The sequence below is a fragment of the Strix aluco genome, chromosome 4, assembly GCF_031877795.1.
Source record: "Strix aluco isolate bStrAlu1 chromosome 4, bStrAlu1.hap1, whole genome shotgun sequence".
Taxonomy (NCBI): domain Eukaryota; kingdom Metazoa; phylum Chordata; class Aves; order Strigiformes; family Strigidae; genus Strix; species Strix aluco.
Window position 1 is genome coordinate 72,202,482 of NC_133934.1, and position 16,681 is coordinate 72,219,162.

Consider the following 16,681-nt stretch of genomic DNA (forward strand, 5'->3'; position numbering starts at 1 on the left):
CCCTCACAGGAAACATGAACAATGTACCTTGAACTTTCAGTTTTGCCCTCATTTTCATATTACTCTTTTACTTTCATATTCAGTAGTTGATCTACTTTTTTCAGGGAGTCTTCCTCCTAGTGTTTAACACATGAATGATGAGGAGCTCAGTTTCACTAAATTGGACATTTAATATACTGCTTTGAGACCTCGGTGTTCTTTCCAACTAATTCCCTTCTTTCATCATAGCTGTCTTCATGAGATCTTACCTACAAATTATCTGAGGTCACCAATATCTCCTTCTCCTCCTCTTCTAAACATCATGCATTTAAGATCATTTCAGAATCACCATCTCCAAAAGTTGTCTTTCATTTTCACAGCTGGTTCTTTCCAATCTGATGGAAGCAAATTTATGTTTTCCCACTAGCTATTTTCTCCTATTTGACATTAGAAATATGGTCACTGACAGACTCCTGCTTATATGAGGTTTTCCCAGCTGATGTTCAGCTCTTATTTGTTTTGTTACTAAATTTTTCAACTATGTAGACATTATCATCTGAATTCTATGCCTTGGATAATTCCATTTGATAACTTAAAGAAGCTTAGCTTACTTGATCTTGCTGGTTTGGTAGAGTAAAACATTTGTATTTTAGGAAAGACATGATTTAGAGGTGTGGGAATCTCTCTTAGTTACTGACAACTACTATACTTTGCCAAAGCAGGTAAACTTCTAGATATACAAAATGGTCTAACAGGGTAGTTGGTAGGTAGTTTTACTTACAGTCCATAGAAGATAACACTTTTACCAACAAACCTTTAAATAGATATCACACATGTAAAACTATCACCCCATGTAGTGTGTACCTTTTATTCACAGGTTTTTCAGTGTCTTTAACTACTTTAATCTAGAACTACAAGCAAGCATATGATATATAAAGCAACTCCTAAACAAGCTACTTTTTTTAAGATACCAGTTCTACAAGTTATCCTGACAGATCTTTTAGAGCATTTAAAACAATCTTGACTGTGTGCTAATATTTCCAGTTCTGCTTGTTTACCCCATACCTTTTTTCCATTAGTATAGAGACACCCAAGGCATTTGATTATTACCTCACTTATCTTCCTTTTTGTCCGTCCCATGACCCTATATGAATAACCCCATTTCCTCTCTTCCTCCACCTCCAGTTTAGCTGTTGTCTAAATTGCTGTTATTTATATTTACCGCTGGGATTTGTCATCCACCAGGTGTTGTTTAAAAGCTCTCTTTTATTAAGGTAAAAAATCACTGCTTTTTTTTGTATTAAGCATCAATTAAATTCTCATTGTTTCCACAATTCAATCTCTTTCTTAAAAAAAAAAAAAGGTAGGTGTCAAAGAAAGCACACTTTACATCAAATGCATGAGATGAAAGCATCAAATCAGACTTGCTGAAAACTACTATTAGTTGAGAGAATTACCTATACCTCACTTTATTTTCCATACCTGTAAAGTTAGAATAATAACTTACTTTGTAAATATTCAGAAGTCTGTGGTCAAAATGCAACATGTAGGAGTGGGGTACCACAATAAGAAAACTAACAAGTTTATATATGCAACAAAATGCATTGAAATTACAAAGTTAGTTTTAAATCATTTATGAAACCAATAGTATAGCAAAGCGAAATATAGTCTTTTCAGCTTTCCATATTAACTACCTGGTTCCTTGGCCACATAAAAACTAGTATTTATTTGTTAAACATAAAATATCTTCTTCTATGAGCAGTGTTATCTGAACAAATTAGTATACAACTGAATCAAAATTCTTGTAGCTTTACAGGCATTTTAATTTGTTGGTATCATTCTATGTTTTAGAGATAGAAGAAATCCATTCGTCCTGTCTTGATTTAGGCAGAGCATAAACACAACTGAAGAAACAGGTATTGCTTTCCATGTATACAGTTGTATTTGTTGACATGAGAGAAATGCTAGCCACAAAAAAGAAACAAAAAAAACCCCAGATGAGACAGGTAGAAAACTGCACTGATGTGGCTTTTGTCAGTCTATATTCAAGTTTACTGTCCAGCCAGCCCTATATTCTATTATTCCATGACCATGTAACAAAAGACAACAGCATAATGCACGTGATACAAAATCCGTCACCTTTATTACTGCAGTTCAGTCTGACAATCCCCAAATTAATTAGATTCTTCCTATGTATTTGATTCCAAAGGAAAAAAACCCAAAACATTACTGATTGGGAAGCACAAAGAAGAGTTGCTGTAGTGGCTGTTTCTTCAGAACAGGGGGTTCTTGAGTCGCCTGCCTGAAGGAACCAGGATAAACTATATACATTTTCAAATCTTGATCATTCCCTAACCAAGTTGCTCTATACCTGCATTTCTCATTTCTTGCACATCATCATAAAGCACCCCACACTTCAACTGTTGAACTGATTGCAGGATTACACTGTCCAACCTCATTTTCAGAAAATCCTCTGCACAAATACCAGATGAAAAGCTGTTAAGATTTTTACCTTACTAGTCAAGCACTTAAGACAGTGTTCCTCCTGTGTTTGCGTTACCACATATCTTTTTCCATCTTATTTTCTCAAGTAAAAGGGTCTATCCTAATCTTTAATTGCACTGTCTTAGTTGAAGAGGCAACAGATGGAACAGCTTTCGTGTGTCCCATTCAAAATCATTCTCCCATAGTCTCCAAAGAAGAATCCACAGCATATGTTCCTCATGCATCACTCTGGGCCCATATTAGTTACCTTGTGGTTTGGTTGGTTTTTTTTCCCTCCCCCGGCCCCAAGCAGATACTGTTTCTCTTAGTTTGACTGTAAAACTCCTATTGATCCTTTCTGTATCTTCTCTGTAATTTACTTTAAAAAACATTGTTAGGTTAGCACCATGTGAACCTGATTCTATTATCTTACTGCAGTGATGCATTTAGCTTTGGAATTGATTCTATAGCTTTATATTTAGTAAGATCTATTTTTAGCCTTAACTACAATAGAACAAGTGACAGGAACTACATCCTTCCCTTTTTTCTCCCCAGAACAATTTATACACAAGATGTTTACTGTGGATGGCAACTTTATCATAATTTGAAATGGAAAGAGGTACTAAGGAAAAAATGTATACCCAAAGACATAAAAATCGAACTTAATGTGAATGTGCAGTCCCTGCCACAAATCTTCTGGGGAAAAAAAAAAAATCTTTTTTCTTCATTTTTTTAACGAGAAAGTAAGTGGAACGAAGCTGCAGCAAAGGAAGCGGCAACATTCTTCAATACAAAATAAAGCAACTGAAACCAAACTGATGCATACAATAGTCAATGGAATGCAGTAAAAGTTTGGAAAGTTTATCAAAGTGTTTCTATACTAGTCAAAACTAACGTGCGTTAGTACCACTGCCATCACGTACACCAGTGTAACAGTGAGGCAACATGACAGAAGAGTTCCTAACATTCTTCCTCAACTCTTTGTGTGGTTGACTACTTAAGTTTCCATCTGTTAGAGAAGGCAGAGTTGACACTCCTTTGCTAATTTAAGGCAATTTAAAATCATATAGGACACAATTTCTTATTGCAGATCAGCTGCACTTTACCTACAAACTGAGCTTTTTCCCAATGTCCTGTTGAACTCTGCTTCATGAAGTGTAGAAAAAGGCTAGACAGCTTAGTCATTGTATCATGCTCACCATCAGTGCAGGAGAGCTAATGTAGTTAAACCAAGATTTGTTGATTAACTGCTTTAAGATGGAAATCATGCTGTAATTGCATTCTTAACAGTTCTTCCTCACAAGATTCATTTATATCTGCCTGTTACTGTCATCTTTGTATGGCTGCTATTTTCTTTAACCAACCTGAACAGTTTTCTGTTTCTTCCAGGACAATTCCATGATTCTTCAAAGAACCTTAAATAAGATGCTGCCATGACCCTTCCTCTTAATCTCTTTTGGCTGCTAAGATATCACAGATCCTTAGCACACAAGCTTGCATCTGTGCAGCCAGATGCTCACCTCCCCTTCTTCACACACGCACCAGCATTACCAATTCTTATTAATATGTGACAAAGGAAAAAAACTGAGGAAAAGACGTCACTGATGAGCCAAGGACCAAAAGTCCACTCATGTATGGTCCTTTATTCCCAACCTTCCTCCCACTCCCATCAATTTAAACAACAGCATCCAAAACTGAGCCAAGAATTTTGATTATCCTCTACCAACAACAAAGACTTTTTGGTCCTTGCTGTGTGTGAAGGTATCTGCAAACATGCAACACAGAGAAGGCTTTGGTTGCAATTGCTTTGCCCCTTTTACTTTATCAGCTATGTAAATTTCCCCATTTGCCTTCTTTTCTTGATCTCATTTTCAGTTCTTATTTCATGCTATCCCCTAACATTTTGATGTCATCAGGTGCACCAGGAACATACACACCTACATTCTTTGCAGCACCTCCTCTGCAATACCTTTGAACACCTATACAACTCAAGCCTTATTTCAACATATTTTCTTAATTTTTTTCATCACACTTTTTTCTTTTTGAGCAGTACTTCTACAATCATGAAATGTTTCTGCATTAACTATTCAAAACATTTCTGCTTCTAGACAAAGATAGAAGATTTCTCACCATTGCCAGTGTATCCTACACATCAACACGTGGAAGAAACTGAAACCTCCTCAATGTATTGCTTCACTAACACTTTCAGTAGGCGATATTTCAATACTATCTTTTCCTGGTATATTAGACACACTAAGTCCTTTCTACTTCACAATCTGGTAAATCCTTTTCATTTTTTTCATTAAAAAGGAAGAAAAGAAACTTAAACCCTTGCACAAGCTATGAACATGTGCATAGAAAACTGGAGGGAAGGGAAATAATTAACAAGTGAGAATTGCTATGAAGGTCCATCTAACTAAACAGCTTATAGGAAAACCTGTAAGATTTAAGTCTGAGCCACCTAGATTAAAGGCAAAATGTTAATGCCTATAGAAGTAGAAGACAAAAAGGTCTATGTAAGTTGTCATTATTAAAATGCCTTAGGGAAACTTTCTTATGGTAATTTAAACTGAAAAGGTTAAAACCTTAGATGGTATTACGTTCAGCCTGTATGCAGTGGTTCCATACAATGAAAGATGAACATACAACTTGCTCTTGCAGAAACACTAACTGTTGCTATGTGACCCGTTAACTCCACAGATTTAAGGGAAAAGCCTAAAGAGAAACATGCCACAAAGTACTTAAGCTTCAGGCAATGCTCAACTTTCTAATAGTCTAGAGAGCACCAGAACACAGTGTTCTCTATGAAATCCAGTGTCTAAAGCATCAGTTACGCATTACATGTACACACTAGGAATTAAAAGCTCCATCAGAGTCAAGATGCTCTCACAAGAGCAAGTTTATGAAATACTGATCTACCTTCTGCAACTTTACCTTCACTGAGCTGAAAATACAAGCAGAGTTGGTAGATTATTTTTAACCTATTGTGCATGCTCTTAGAAAAATAGTTTCTCATCTCACCCATGAATTGGTCTGATTTTCAGTTGGTGTCCCGCTTCTGTCATTTTTTAGTATAAAATAAAACATGTTACTGAATAATTAAAATGTAGACAAAGGTTGTATTTATTATAAGTGTCTATAATATACATGACAAATATGTAAATACTTATAAATTAACAGACTCATACCACACAAAAGTGAAAGTCATCACAGAAACTGTATTCATAATTACTTGAACTGTTGTAACTAGTAGGCTACGCTGAAGACAAGTAGCATTTTACCACACATTTAGCATTAATACACTGTAGTTGTTCACATCTTCACAGTACACCACCACATGGGAGACAGTATTAAGGTTCAATATGATACATTTTTTTGTACTGTTCCTTACTTTTTTCAAACAGTTTTGTTCACTATTTTTCTTCATTAGATCTCAAAACATCATTTGATCTTGAAGATATCAGCTTACATGTAGCTGCTTCCTATGAAGAGTCATAAAACGCTTTCTGCTGTTTCTGCTATTTTTATTATTTTACGTCTCTCACTACACAAAGTGTAAGCCTCCATAGTATGAAGATCAATCTACTAGGGAGCTAAAGGCTGTAAAACTGTACAGTCTTCATGATGAAATCCACAGGACTAAACCTTTTTTTTAAACTAAAAAGTACCTCAGCCACTTGATGGTGAAGGTATGTATTTTTGACATGTTTTCTTCACCAGAAATGAGATAGTAAAATCAACTTGTAATTATACCATTATGATTGAGTACATTGTACTGTCAGTGATAAAGAGAGGCACATGCTCCTTATGTTTTGGCATGACTATGTTTGACAGTCTTAAGTTTTTCAAAAAGCAGATAGAATTAAATCCTTTCATGAATCTAGCCTTGTATCACACAGAACTGAGAGCTTGTCATTCAACACCTAACTTCTGTGGAGTCTCAAACTGAGACTAGAAACAGGCAGAAGACTACATGGGAGAGATCAGTGAAAACCTCCCTTGCTAGAGCACTGCTTGCACTTCTCCTTTGGCACGCTGTAGATGCTGAGATCTTGAACAACCCATCGATGCACCGCAGGAAGTCTACAAAAAGGCACCTAACACAAAACAACTTGCTTTTAACTGAAATGAGCTTGCTTTTAACTGAAAATTGTTATGGCTCCTACTAAAAAGCAGAATTCAATCTTGTACCAGATCAAGCTCCTCTGGGCTAGGATCCAACTAGCTTCAGGACTCTAGTCAAGCATAAGTGAAAGATGTAGGAATGGACAAAATTCTGGGAGAGTAGAGAGTAAGAATGTTGCATATTTACACATCTAAAATGCTGCTACGAAAAATTCCCTTTAGATACAGAAAACTTTATTTATTTAGGGAATTTTTTAATATCACATTCTTAGGTGTGACCTTTGAGGAAAGACTAACAAGTTGGAATTCTTTAATGTAAAGATGAGATGAATGAGAATAAAGCAGTACTCAAATACGTAAAAGGCTGTCCCAAAAAGGGAAGAAAGAACCTATTCTCAGTGCCTCTGGAGAACACCATAAGTAGTAACAAGTTTAGATTATAGCAAGAAAAGAACTCAGGTTAGACATATGGAAATTTTTTTCCAGTAAGAATTGTGAAGCATAAGAGCAGATGAAGCAAGCATCTCTCAGAAACAGACTTCATTTCTTCTGCCTGGGGAAGGAGATGGTGGACTTGATTTTCTGGGGTCCCCTTCCAACCTTCTCTCTCGAGGTTGAAATCAGTCACTTGCACATTTGAACTTTACATGTGGTAAATGAATAAACACACTGGAAGTTTAACAACTTTCTTCTTTAAAGGGTCTTGTAAATTAATTCATTATGCATTCAGATCTTTCTTCACATGAAACGGGATACAGTTAGTCCTGGCTTTGTTTCTACCATTTATAGCTCTGTGAAATTAGAGAGTCTGACAAGATCTATGTTCACACCCTCCTTGTAACCATTGCAAAGCTACAGCTACCAAGACTGTACTGGAGCTTCAAAAGCAGAGGGAAAGGCTGTGTAGCAACCCTTTCCAGAAGAAAAGAGATTAGAGAAAAAGATGTAGATTACTTCCAGTCAGTCTTTGAGACCTGGGTGAGAAAAGTCAAGGCATTTCTTTTCTATAAAAAGATTAATACTGAATTACTAATTTTATAGAATAAATTGATAGAAATCCCAGCAGATTTTAAGTTTCCAGTAGCCCAAGTTCAGGCATCTGTAACTGCCTCCAATGTGCTGCCTCTCAGTGCATCTTTTATTTCAATCCCTCCTAAACTCATGGTAAAAACAGGCTTTTTCTAAATGCATTTCATTTTAAAAAAATAAATATAAAAGCAAGAGAAAAGCAGCCCAAATATTGCATGCTACCACCTCATGCCCACCACAGCAAAATCAATACTGCTTATTTTCACAGCAGTCATGGAACTCTGGGTGCTGTGAACAGCAGCAGAAGCATGTACTGTGGTTAATTCACTAGTAAGGAAAACTCGAAAGTTTGTAGGGTAAAGTATTAAAGACTAACCCCATGAAAGTCACGATACTCTAATTAATCTCTGGCCTCTAATTAATCTCTGGCCTCAGCCATTAAAGTGGATTTGAAACTTTGTTAGCTAAAGACAATGAAAAAGTAGAGTTAAAAGAGGGACCAAAAAAAAAAAAAAAAGGAAAGAAGTGGAGCTAGCATTCACTTTATCAGATTTACTCCAAAAACCACTTAAGTTTTTGCAGTTAAGAATAAGCTACTCCAAAACAGCGAAAAGCTTGCTAATTAATTGTTCAATAAAGCCAATTTTAATTATATTACTGGCTTCAGAGATCATACATGTTTTAAAAAGAACTGATTCCTCACACTTCATCTGATATCATATACTACTGAATTTCCAAACTTGTTCCTTCTTCTATACTAAATAAATGGCAAGAAAAATGGCATTTCAGTACTGCAGATTTAAAGTCCCCAGACAACAGTCAGAGAACACTTGCTGAACAAACCTGTGTTTTTCTACATTGTCAGACAAACAATCCAGAACTTGAAATAAAACTTGTTTCCCCTTACCATTTAGGTAAGGCTAAAAGCTCTCTCAGCCACCTGCAATTTGCAACTTTCTGATGATACATCACTTTTGAAGGAAACAGGGAAGAAAAAAGAAAAAATAAATTAGTATCATGGAAAGCCAATACAGGTGAAGGGCTGGGGGGGAAGGAAATGCTTGTTAGCACGGGATGACAATCCCAGTCTTTTCACTCTGAATTCTGCTATTTATGAAATTTCCATCATGCTTCCAAACATGAAACACCAGAAGCTTGATCCTTTGGAGTTCTCCAGACACGTAACTTTACACAGATAACAGCTATTGGCAGAAGATTTGTTGTACTTTAACGCTGTCCAAACGAATGACTCATACAAGAAAGCTTTCAATTTTAATCAACATAAACCCCTGCTTCAAACTTGCAGTCAGCATAAAACCTCACATGACCCCTCACACTTTTTACAATCAAGTCTACAGATATTTGCATATTTAGAGAGCTATAAAATGGCTTTATTTTTTTTATCACTTAATATTATTGGTCACATTCCATTGCAATGCAAATCTGTTGTGAACACAGACACATAGGAACTATACCATAGATACTTAGTACAGCTTCACATCGCACTAGGGTGTGGAGAAACTGCAACATCCAACAATTCTTTATTGCCTTTATTTTAACGTTTTGGTGTGGATGCCTCTTGTCACCTGTCCAGCTTAGTTAATTCTCTGGGATTTCGCTTTTCAAATATGAGTAGCAGAGATCAGGAGTTCAAAATAGAAGAAAAGCTGTGATTGTCTGGGAACCTGCAAAAGGAACCATGATGCTGAATTTAGCACCAGTGTGCACAGAAAAGAAATAAATCTGGTGCCCTTTCTGAAAAAAGGATACTTAAGTTCTGGGGCACAGTTTTCACTATATTTGCTTTTGTTAAAAAAGATGTAACATCAGCATGAGAAAACTTCTATAAAGTTCTTACACTGTCACAAATTTGTTCAGCAGTTGTGGGGGGTTTTTTAAAAAAATTGTTCTTTTCTTGGGTCCCTACTGATCAGGGACAGCTACTTGCATGGACCACAATTTCAGCAATGGAAATAAGTGGAAATCTGAATTCATAGCTTCATTTTTTCCCCCAATAAAAATCTCTTTGATCAGAGCATTGTACAGTAATTGTATTAGAAATACTTCAGTAATAATGTTTTAGGACACTTCATAAGTAAAAAACATCATTGAATCAAATTCAACATGTGAGAAATAAGTATGTGAAAAGTCTCACAAGATTTAAAGTTTCTTGAAAATACATGCAGAAGACAGGAAGAAACTTCATCTGTGAGTAACAGCAAAGCAGCACCATCTGCACCAGCCTGCTGGGAGATGTGGAAATTCAGCATTTTTGTTTGATTTATTAACTTCAGCAATTTATTAATTTCAAATTTTGCTTTAAGTTTGTACTAGACCAATGCACACTAAAGGTGAGTTTAGTGCAAGCTTAAAAACACCACATTATTTAACACACATGTTCCATCTCTAAATTCTCTGAAACTGACTCAGGAGCTCTGGTCATGGATGTCTTTCAGAGCAATGGCTGCAAAAGAAATCAACTCTGCAGAGTAAACTAGGCCTACACTTCTAGTAACATCCATTTTCTGGGCTGTGAATTAACCAAGCTCGGCCTTCCATGCACTAATCCTAACTGTAGCACAAAACGTGGGAATTAGGTAGCTTCCTCTACTGTCTGAAGGTGTTTAATGTCATCTCCTTTGTCTGAAAAAGGTAAACCAGGATCATAAGATTAAAAGTATTCTTATAGCCTAGTTTGCACAAACTTCAGTATTATTCATGGTTTACATTAGAGTTCCTCTGTGTCTTCGGGGCCTTGGATAACTGATAGCTGCCTGCATTCCAAACAATCACTGGAAGTATAAACTTGCTGCAGCAAAACCAAAAATCAACCCCCATTCACAACCTTAAAGACTGTATTGCAAAATTTGGGTTATTCTGATTCTGACTTTTCTATTTAAATAGGGAAGAACAGCCTAACAGACCTTTCCAATTCTTTCAGTTTAACACATAATTTCTTCCTACTTTTGGAGTCTTTATACTTTCTGCTTCACTTTCACCTAAAATTTGAATGTGAGGCTTCAGCATTCTCCCTTAAGGCTGCTTTCTACTCCAGTACTGCATGCATGAGAAGAAGAGTGCCTCGGAAGCAGTGCTCTAAGCAGCAGTTCTTTCTCTCAGCTGCCAGTGCAGCAACAAATGTTTGCTAAATACATTTGTATAGTTCAGCCCTTCCAGCTCTTCAAATCTGCAGGATCTGCCCCTGAAAGAACTTTTAGGGCCATGTTAAGATTATAAATACATGAGAAATTTTTAAGAGAAGACATTCAAACAGGAGGAGAAAAGTCTTAACTCTCCAGGTCATCACTTGTACACATATCTCTATGACCATCAGGGTTGCTGAAAACCTATTTAAAAAATGTTCTTCAGAAAAAGATTCACTAATGAATTTTATATTGTTTATAAACTGGTACATTACAAAGCATTAAAAAGTTTTTCTTTCTTACTATTTCTAGGACAATCAGCACAAAAATAGAATGGTGTAATCTTGTTTAGCACTTATGAAGAGAAGTCTTTCCATTTTAGGCCATGAATACATAGCTGGGTCTGGAGCAGCCGTGCAAAGCAGAGCAAAAATTTGACAGCGTCTTTAAAGAAAGACCTTTCCCCTCTTCTACTGAATAGATTAAAATAAGGTAAAAATCAATGGAGCACTGAGACGAGAGCTTTATGCTAGTTTGCTGCCTTTACTCAACACAAAAAGCAATCAGCTGACTGTTAAGTCTTCCTAGAACTCATTTCACATTACAACAAATTTCACTTAAGAGAAAGCGTATATAAACACCCCAGGCCAGAATACTGAAGTGTTCAGTAATAAGTCTTAGAAACCATGAAAAAATACTAACTTATATTTTTGTTAAACATTTCTTGCATGCTTTATATTTGTTAATCAAACTTTTGTTAATATGATTGAGGTATTTGATGGTGGGAAGGGGGTTGCCAAGTTCCTCTCATTTGTGGGCAGTGATTGTGTCATACAGGCAGCAGAACAAGCTCACGGTACTGCTGTCAACAGTCATCTCCTGGTCCCCTGCCACAGTGCTGAAAACTTATATTCCCAGTACAGCACCTTGTCTCTAACACCTCATCTCCCTTAAATCTGAAACATGAGAATGAAGACTATCCACCACAGCTGCTTTTGAGAGCCGGAGATCAGAGTAGGTGGGCTGCAAGGGAATACGTGAATGGCAAAAAAAAACCCCAAAATCAAAAGAACTCCTTGACTGACGTTGTACTACATAAGTATTTTTACCGTAATACTAAGAGTTCACAATCACTGCTGCAAAACTTGAGAAGGGAAAGACTAGTACCAGATGCTGGGTCATATTTTATTTTTCCAACACAAAACCAAGAGCCCCCTATATTGACCTAAATTCTCAAACAGCTCATCATTAAACGCTGAGTTCATAAAAAGAGGTCTTATCTAAAAAGCCAAGTCTGACTCACAACTATCTTTTATATTTCTATATTGCACTCTTGTCTAAAGACATTTACCTAACTCCTGTTCTTTGGAGTGAAGCAATCAAGTTTATAACAAGAGGAAGGATTTCAGCTCTTAGGGAGAACATGCCTGTGCTAAATGAGTAAGATTTCCTTGTAATAGCCTTTTAAACATAAACGGACTCTTACTCACCAGATTAATCCACTTCTGTGATTTTAAAAGACTGCCTAAAGGTAGATGGCCAGTCTGCTATTCCATTTATAGACACTTAATTTCATCCAGTTTTTAGTCATTAGAAGTTGAGAGGGTTTAATCCTTCTGAAATTAGGACCTTAATAACTGCTAGAAGTTGCATCTTCACTTAGCAACACACAAAAAAAATCCAGAATTAGTCTTCGTTTAGACTATTTGTTTTAAGACACTACTCTGAGAACAATGTAGACATGCATCCTGTTTATTCAGCGGGCAAGGACGTAACAGCCACCAGAACTGGAAGGCTCTTTTACACCACCATGACAATATGAGCAAGCACTACAGTTCAATCCCAGTACTTGTTTACCCAGTCTTGGTAGTCAGGATAAAGAAAAAAAAAAAAAGACAAAAAAAGACACAGGAATTTTTATACTGCAAACATCATCCAATAAACCCTTAAGCACCACAAAAAGTTACATTACTACACAGTATTAAAGAACTTCAATTTAACTAATATTCCAGGCAAGCTTTATACTGGCAACACAATCAATTGAAGCTCTGTTGCTAGAGACAAGCCTTATCCTTTCTGAATTTTCTTTCTCTGTGACCCAAAGGAATAAAGAGCAATAGACACACGCTTGTGAAGGTTGTGTTCAAGACAGCACATTGTTCTAAGTGATCTATGGATACACGCTCCTACGTAGACATTAGTATCCTTACCGAAACAAAATTCCCAGCCACATACTGAAGAGACTTTGGTTTGTTAAGGAACACTAAGTAAAAAAATAAATGTTTTCATTCAGCTTAAACAACTGACAAACCTTGCAAGGGGCAGGGTGAGCCATCTTGATAAATTTCTGATCTGCTCAACACTTTGGAGTACTTATTTTCTAAGTAGCAATAAAGATCTGACATAATCTGTCCATGTTGTGAGAAGTAACATAAGGAGTTAATTGACATTTTCCTACCACATATTTTTAGACAAACATAAAACTGATGTGCTGGATCAGACCCAGAGATCCATTAGTCCAGTTTCCTCTTAGACAGAGCATGATATTGGAAGCTTTTGTGAGGGTCCTATAAGGTCTGTTTCAGATCTCTGAAGGACAACTGCCATTATGGCACATGGAGGCTACTGACTAGTCTTCCACTCTGAAGTCAATTACTTTAAAGTCTTTCCAAAACACTAGTTACAACTGAGGGTATTAATATACAAATGTAAATAAATGCACTATTAATAATAACTTTTGTTTAAAAAGTAAATATTTATTTATGTCTGCTATAAGGACAACCTTAGATTTTTCCAGGGTAGGTCTGCAAGCTCTGACAAAGATAACAAGGCATGAAACAAACATGCTTTAAACTGTCTGCATCGTAGACTCTTTGGCAGGAAGACCTAAACGGAAGCCAGCATTTTTTTTATTTGGGTTTTATTATTGATAGAGGGTTTTTTATTTTGTTTTTACCTTTTAAATGCTTCAGCAGGGTTCCTCTCACATTCCCCGGGTTGCAAGAGACTTTGAATAGCAGGATCTCTTAGTTTGTCCTCATATCCCTGGATCAGTCCACCACGGCAGATTTGTGTAACTAAACCTCTAATAAACCCTCCAACACACAGCGTGTCAGAGTCTTGGGCCCTGCAGAAGTGGAAGGCTAGAGCCTGACGATGTAAGCCTCTTTGTAGGTTTGCAGGTGAGCTTGGCCACAGTAACTCAGTACAGAGGGCTGTCTTCCCACTGCCGGGCCCTCCTACCAACAATACACCCCAGGCAGCTCCTTTCCCAGAGACAACACCGGTATTATTCCCAGAATTCGCTACAAGAGACGGTTTGTTGGCAGCACTGCTGCTGCAGTTAGCTTTCTCCTGGAGGCAGTGCTGAAGCTTGTGGAAAACCCACTCCCTACAGTAAAACTGCTTTCCCTGCAGCAAGCTGGTTTGAGCCATTTTACAGAGCTTCTTCTCTTGGATTTGTCATAAGCAGCAGTACACCTTCAACATCTCAGAGTAGGGAGATACGCATTCATCTTGCACAGAAAAGTCTTCTGCACAGAACTTGACATAGGTTACGGTAATCAGTTAACCTTTCTTGTAAAACTTAACAGCCTCTTCTCAGGAAGGGTGTCACTCCATTTGTATGCTTTATTACGATTAGCATAACACTATCACAGTTCAGCTGACATCATGAAGCGGCGCCTGATAACAACGCTCAACAATACTTCTCGTATGGCTCAAAAGTTCATACAGCTCCATGGCTGCATCTGTAGTTTACGCAGTTGTGCGTGTTCCCAGTATACAGGGGAGACAATACATCTGGAAAAACTGAGGGAAAGCCAGCTTCTCAGTGTATACTAAATGCCTTTCAACTCTAGGCATTAATCTCTTTGGATATACATCCAGAAAGAGCTGTCCGTAATAAAGTGTTCCTTCTGGGAATTTTATTGAAAAAGCAATTTTTCTTCAGAGCACTATATACATACCACAAATGTGGATAAGTACCACTTGTTAAGAAACAGTCGCTTTGGACAGCGAGCTTTGCAGACTTCATGCATCTGGGCGAGTGTCTGAGAAGTGCTTCAGATTATAGTTTCTTATGCAGTATAGAGAGGAGGAAAAAAAAATGTTTACAGCTTCTTATTTCAAGGGATTTGTAAGTGTCTTCTTCAGGAACTTGGATTCTTACTGAACCTGTTCTCAGGTATCTCAATCGCAAGATGTCAGAAGAGACAACATCTTCCCCTAGAGCTCTGAAATAAAGAAGAGAGCACTTTTAACCCTACATGCAAGTCACAATTCAGTCAACTGCAAATGCAGACAACAAAGAGTAAAGTCAAGGGCTCTTATTCTTTATTTGTGCTCATACTATTAAATCAAATTAATATAAAAAGCCGCTTTAAAGAAATTTGTTGTTACAAGGTACGATTAGCCACATATAAAAAACTATCACAAAACCCAGTAAGAAAATATGACAGTGGCCTCAAAACCACAGGAGCGGTAAGTCTTGCGTTTTCTCCTGAGGAGAACCGAATATACCCTTTCATCTTAGAAACACTCTCCCTAGCAAGGCTTCATCACCGAATTCTCTCTTCACCCAATTTTCCTACTGCCGGCTACGGGTTGTTTGGGGTTTTTTTAAGTTTATTTCACACGAGAGAGCTGCCGACGGCTCTTTGCACACTTCTTTGTTCACGCTCGCCGGCAGCAGGGCGCCCGGCAGACTCCGGGGTCACGGTTTAACACCCCCGCCGCCGCCGCCCGCCCCCTCGCTGCCCTTGTCACCGCTCCGTTCCCCTCGGCCGGGCTCCGTCCCCACCGTGACACCCCCGCCCCGAACAAAACCCCTTTATCCCGGGCTGGGCTTTAACCCCACGCTCGGGTTTCTTTCAGCCGAGGCACAGACACGCACACACACGGCTCAAAAGTCACTTCGGCAGCGCCCTGGCAGCCCGACCACCTCCCTCGGAAAAACCCCCCTGACTCCACTGAGCAGCTGGAAGCCCCCCCTCGCCGCTCGCCCTTCATCTGCTCCTCACACCCCCGGCGCGGAGCACACACGCCCTGGCCCCCGCTCCCCTCCCCCTGCGCGCACACACACACACACACACACCCGGCTCCGCACAAAGATCCCGGGCACCGCACACCCGCCCCCCGCGCCGCGGCACCCCGCTGCCAGCCCGGCGGCAGACAAACCCCCTCCGCCGCCGGTGTCAGCCCACCTCAGGCGGCAGGTACAGCCCGCACCACCCGGGACGACCCGCCGCCGCCGCCTCCCCCGCGGCCGGGCGAGGGGCCTCCCCACCGCTGCTCGCTCACCTCCGCCGTCGCCCCAGCGGCAGCGGCTGCTGCTGCTGCTCCGGTCTCTCCCCGCGGCGGCGCGCCGCGCCCCTCCTCTTCCTCCGGGCCCCCGGGCTCCCGCCCCCGGGCGCCGCCGTGCCAGGGCCGCGGCCACCCCGGTCCGCGGCTGCCTCCGCCCGTTTGTCACTCTCCTCGGCGCCTCCTTGACCCCCCTCCGCCCGCCCGGCCCGGCCCGGCCCCGGCCCCGCCCCGCCGCCCCGCCCTGCCCCGCCCCCTCCGGCGCCCGCCCCGCCTCCTTCCTCCCCAGCGCGTGCGGCGGCGGGGCGGGGGCAGAGGCCGCCCGACAGCTGGGGCGAAGTAGTCCCAGGCGGAGGGAGACGGGCCCCGCCGCCTCTTCGCGGCCGCCCCTCCCGCCGTCCCCGGGCTTTGTCCCGGCCCGGCGGGGCCGTCCCGGCGCGGCCCTGCAGGGGGCGGCCGCGGGCGCGGCAACAGCGGCGGCTGCCCCGGGCGGTGCCGAGCGCGGTGCCCGCGGCCCGGGCCGGCCCGAGAGCAGGAGAACTTGGAAAATAAAGGTTTTGGTTGGAGAAAAAAAAAAAAAAAAGCGGCCGTTAAATGAGCCCCGGGACGCCTCACTTCGG

At 40.0% G+C, this 16,681-nt stretch overlaps 1 protein-coding gene across 1 annotated transcript in view; it reads right to left on the reverse strand.

The window, feature by feature from the left end:
• Window positions 1-16,208, reverse strand: part of ANKRD50 (ankyrin repeat domain containing 50) — a 43,279-nt gene extending 27,071 nt beyond the window's left edge. The window contains exons 1-2 of the mRNA XM_074823618.1: window positions 16,062-16,208; window positions 13,717-14,995 (exon numbers count right to left, since the gene is read on the reverse strand). Coding sequence (XP_074679719.1) covers window positions 13,717-14,195 — 479 coding nt within the window. The 5' untranslated portion in view covers window positions 14,196-14,995; window positions 16,062-16,208. The remainder of the gene's footprint in view (window positions 1-13,716; window positions 14,996-16,061) is intronic.
• Window positions 16,209-16,681: the final 473 nt, after the last annotated feature.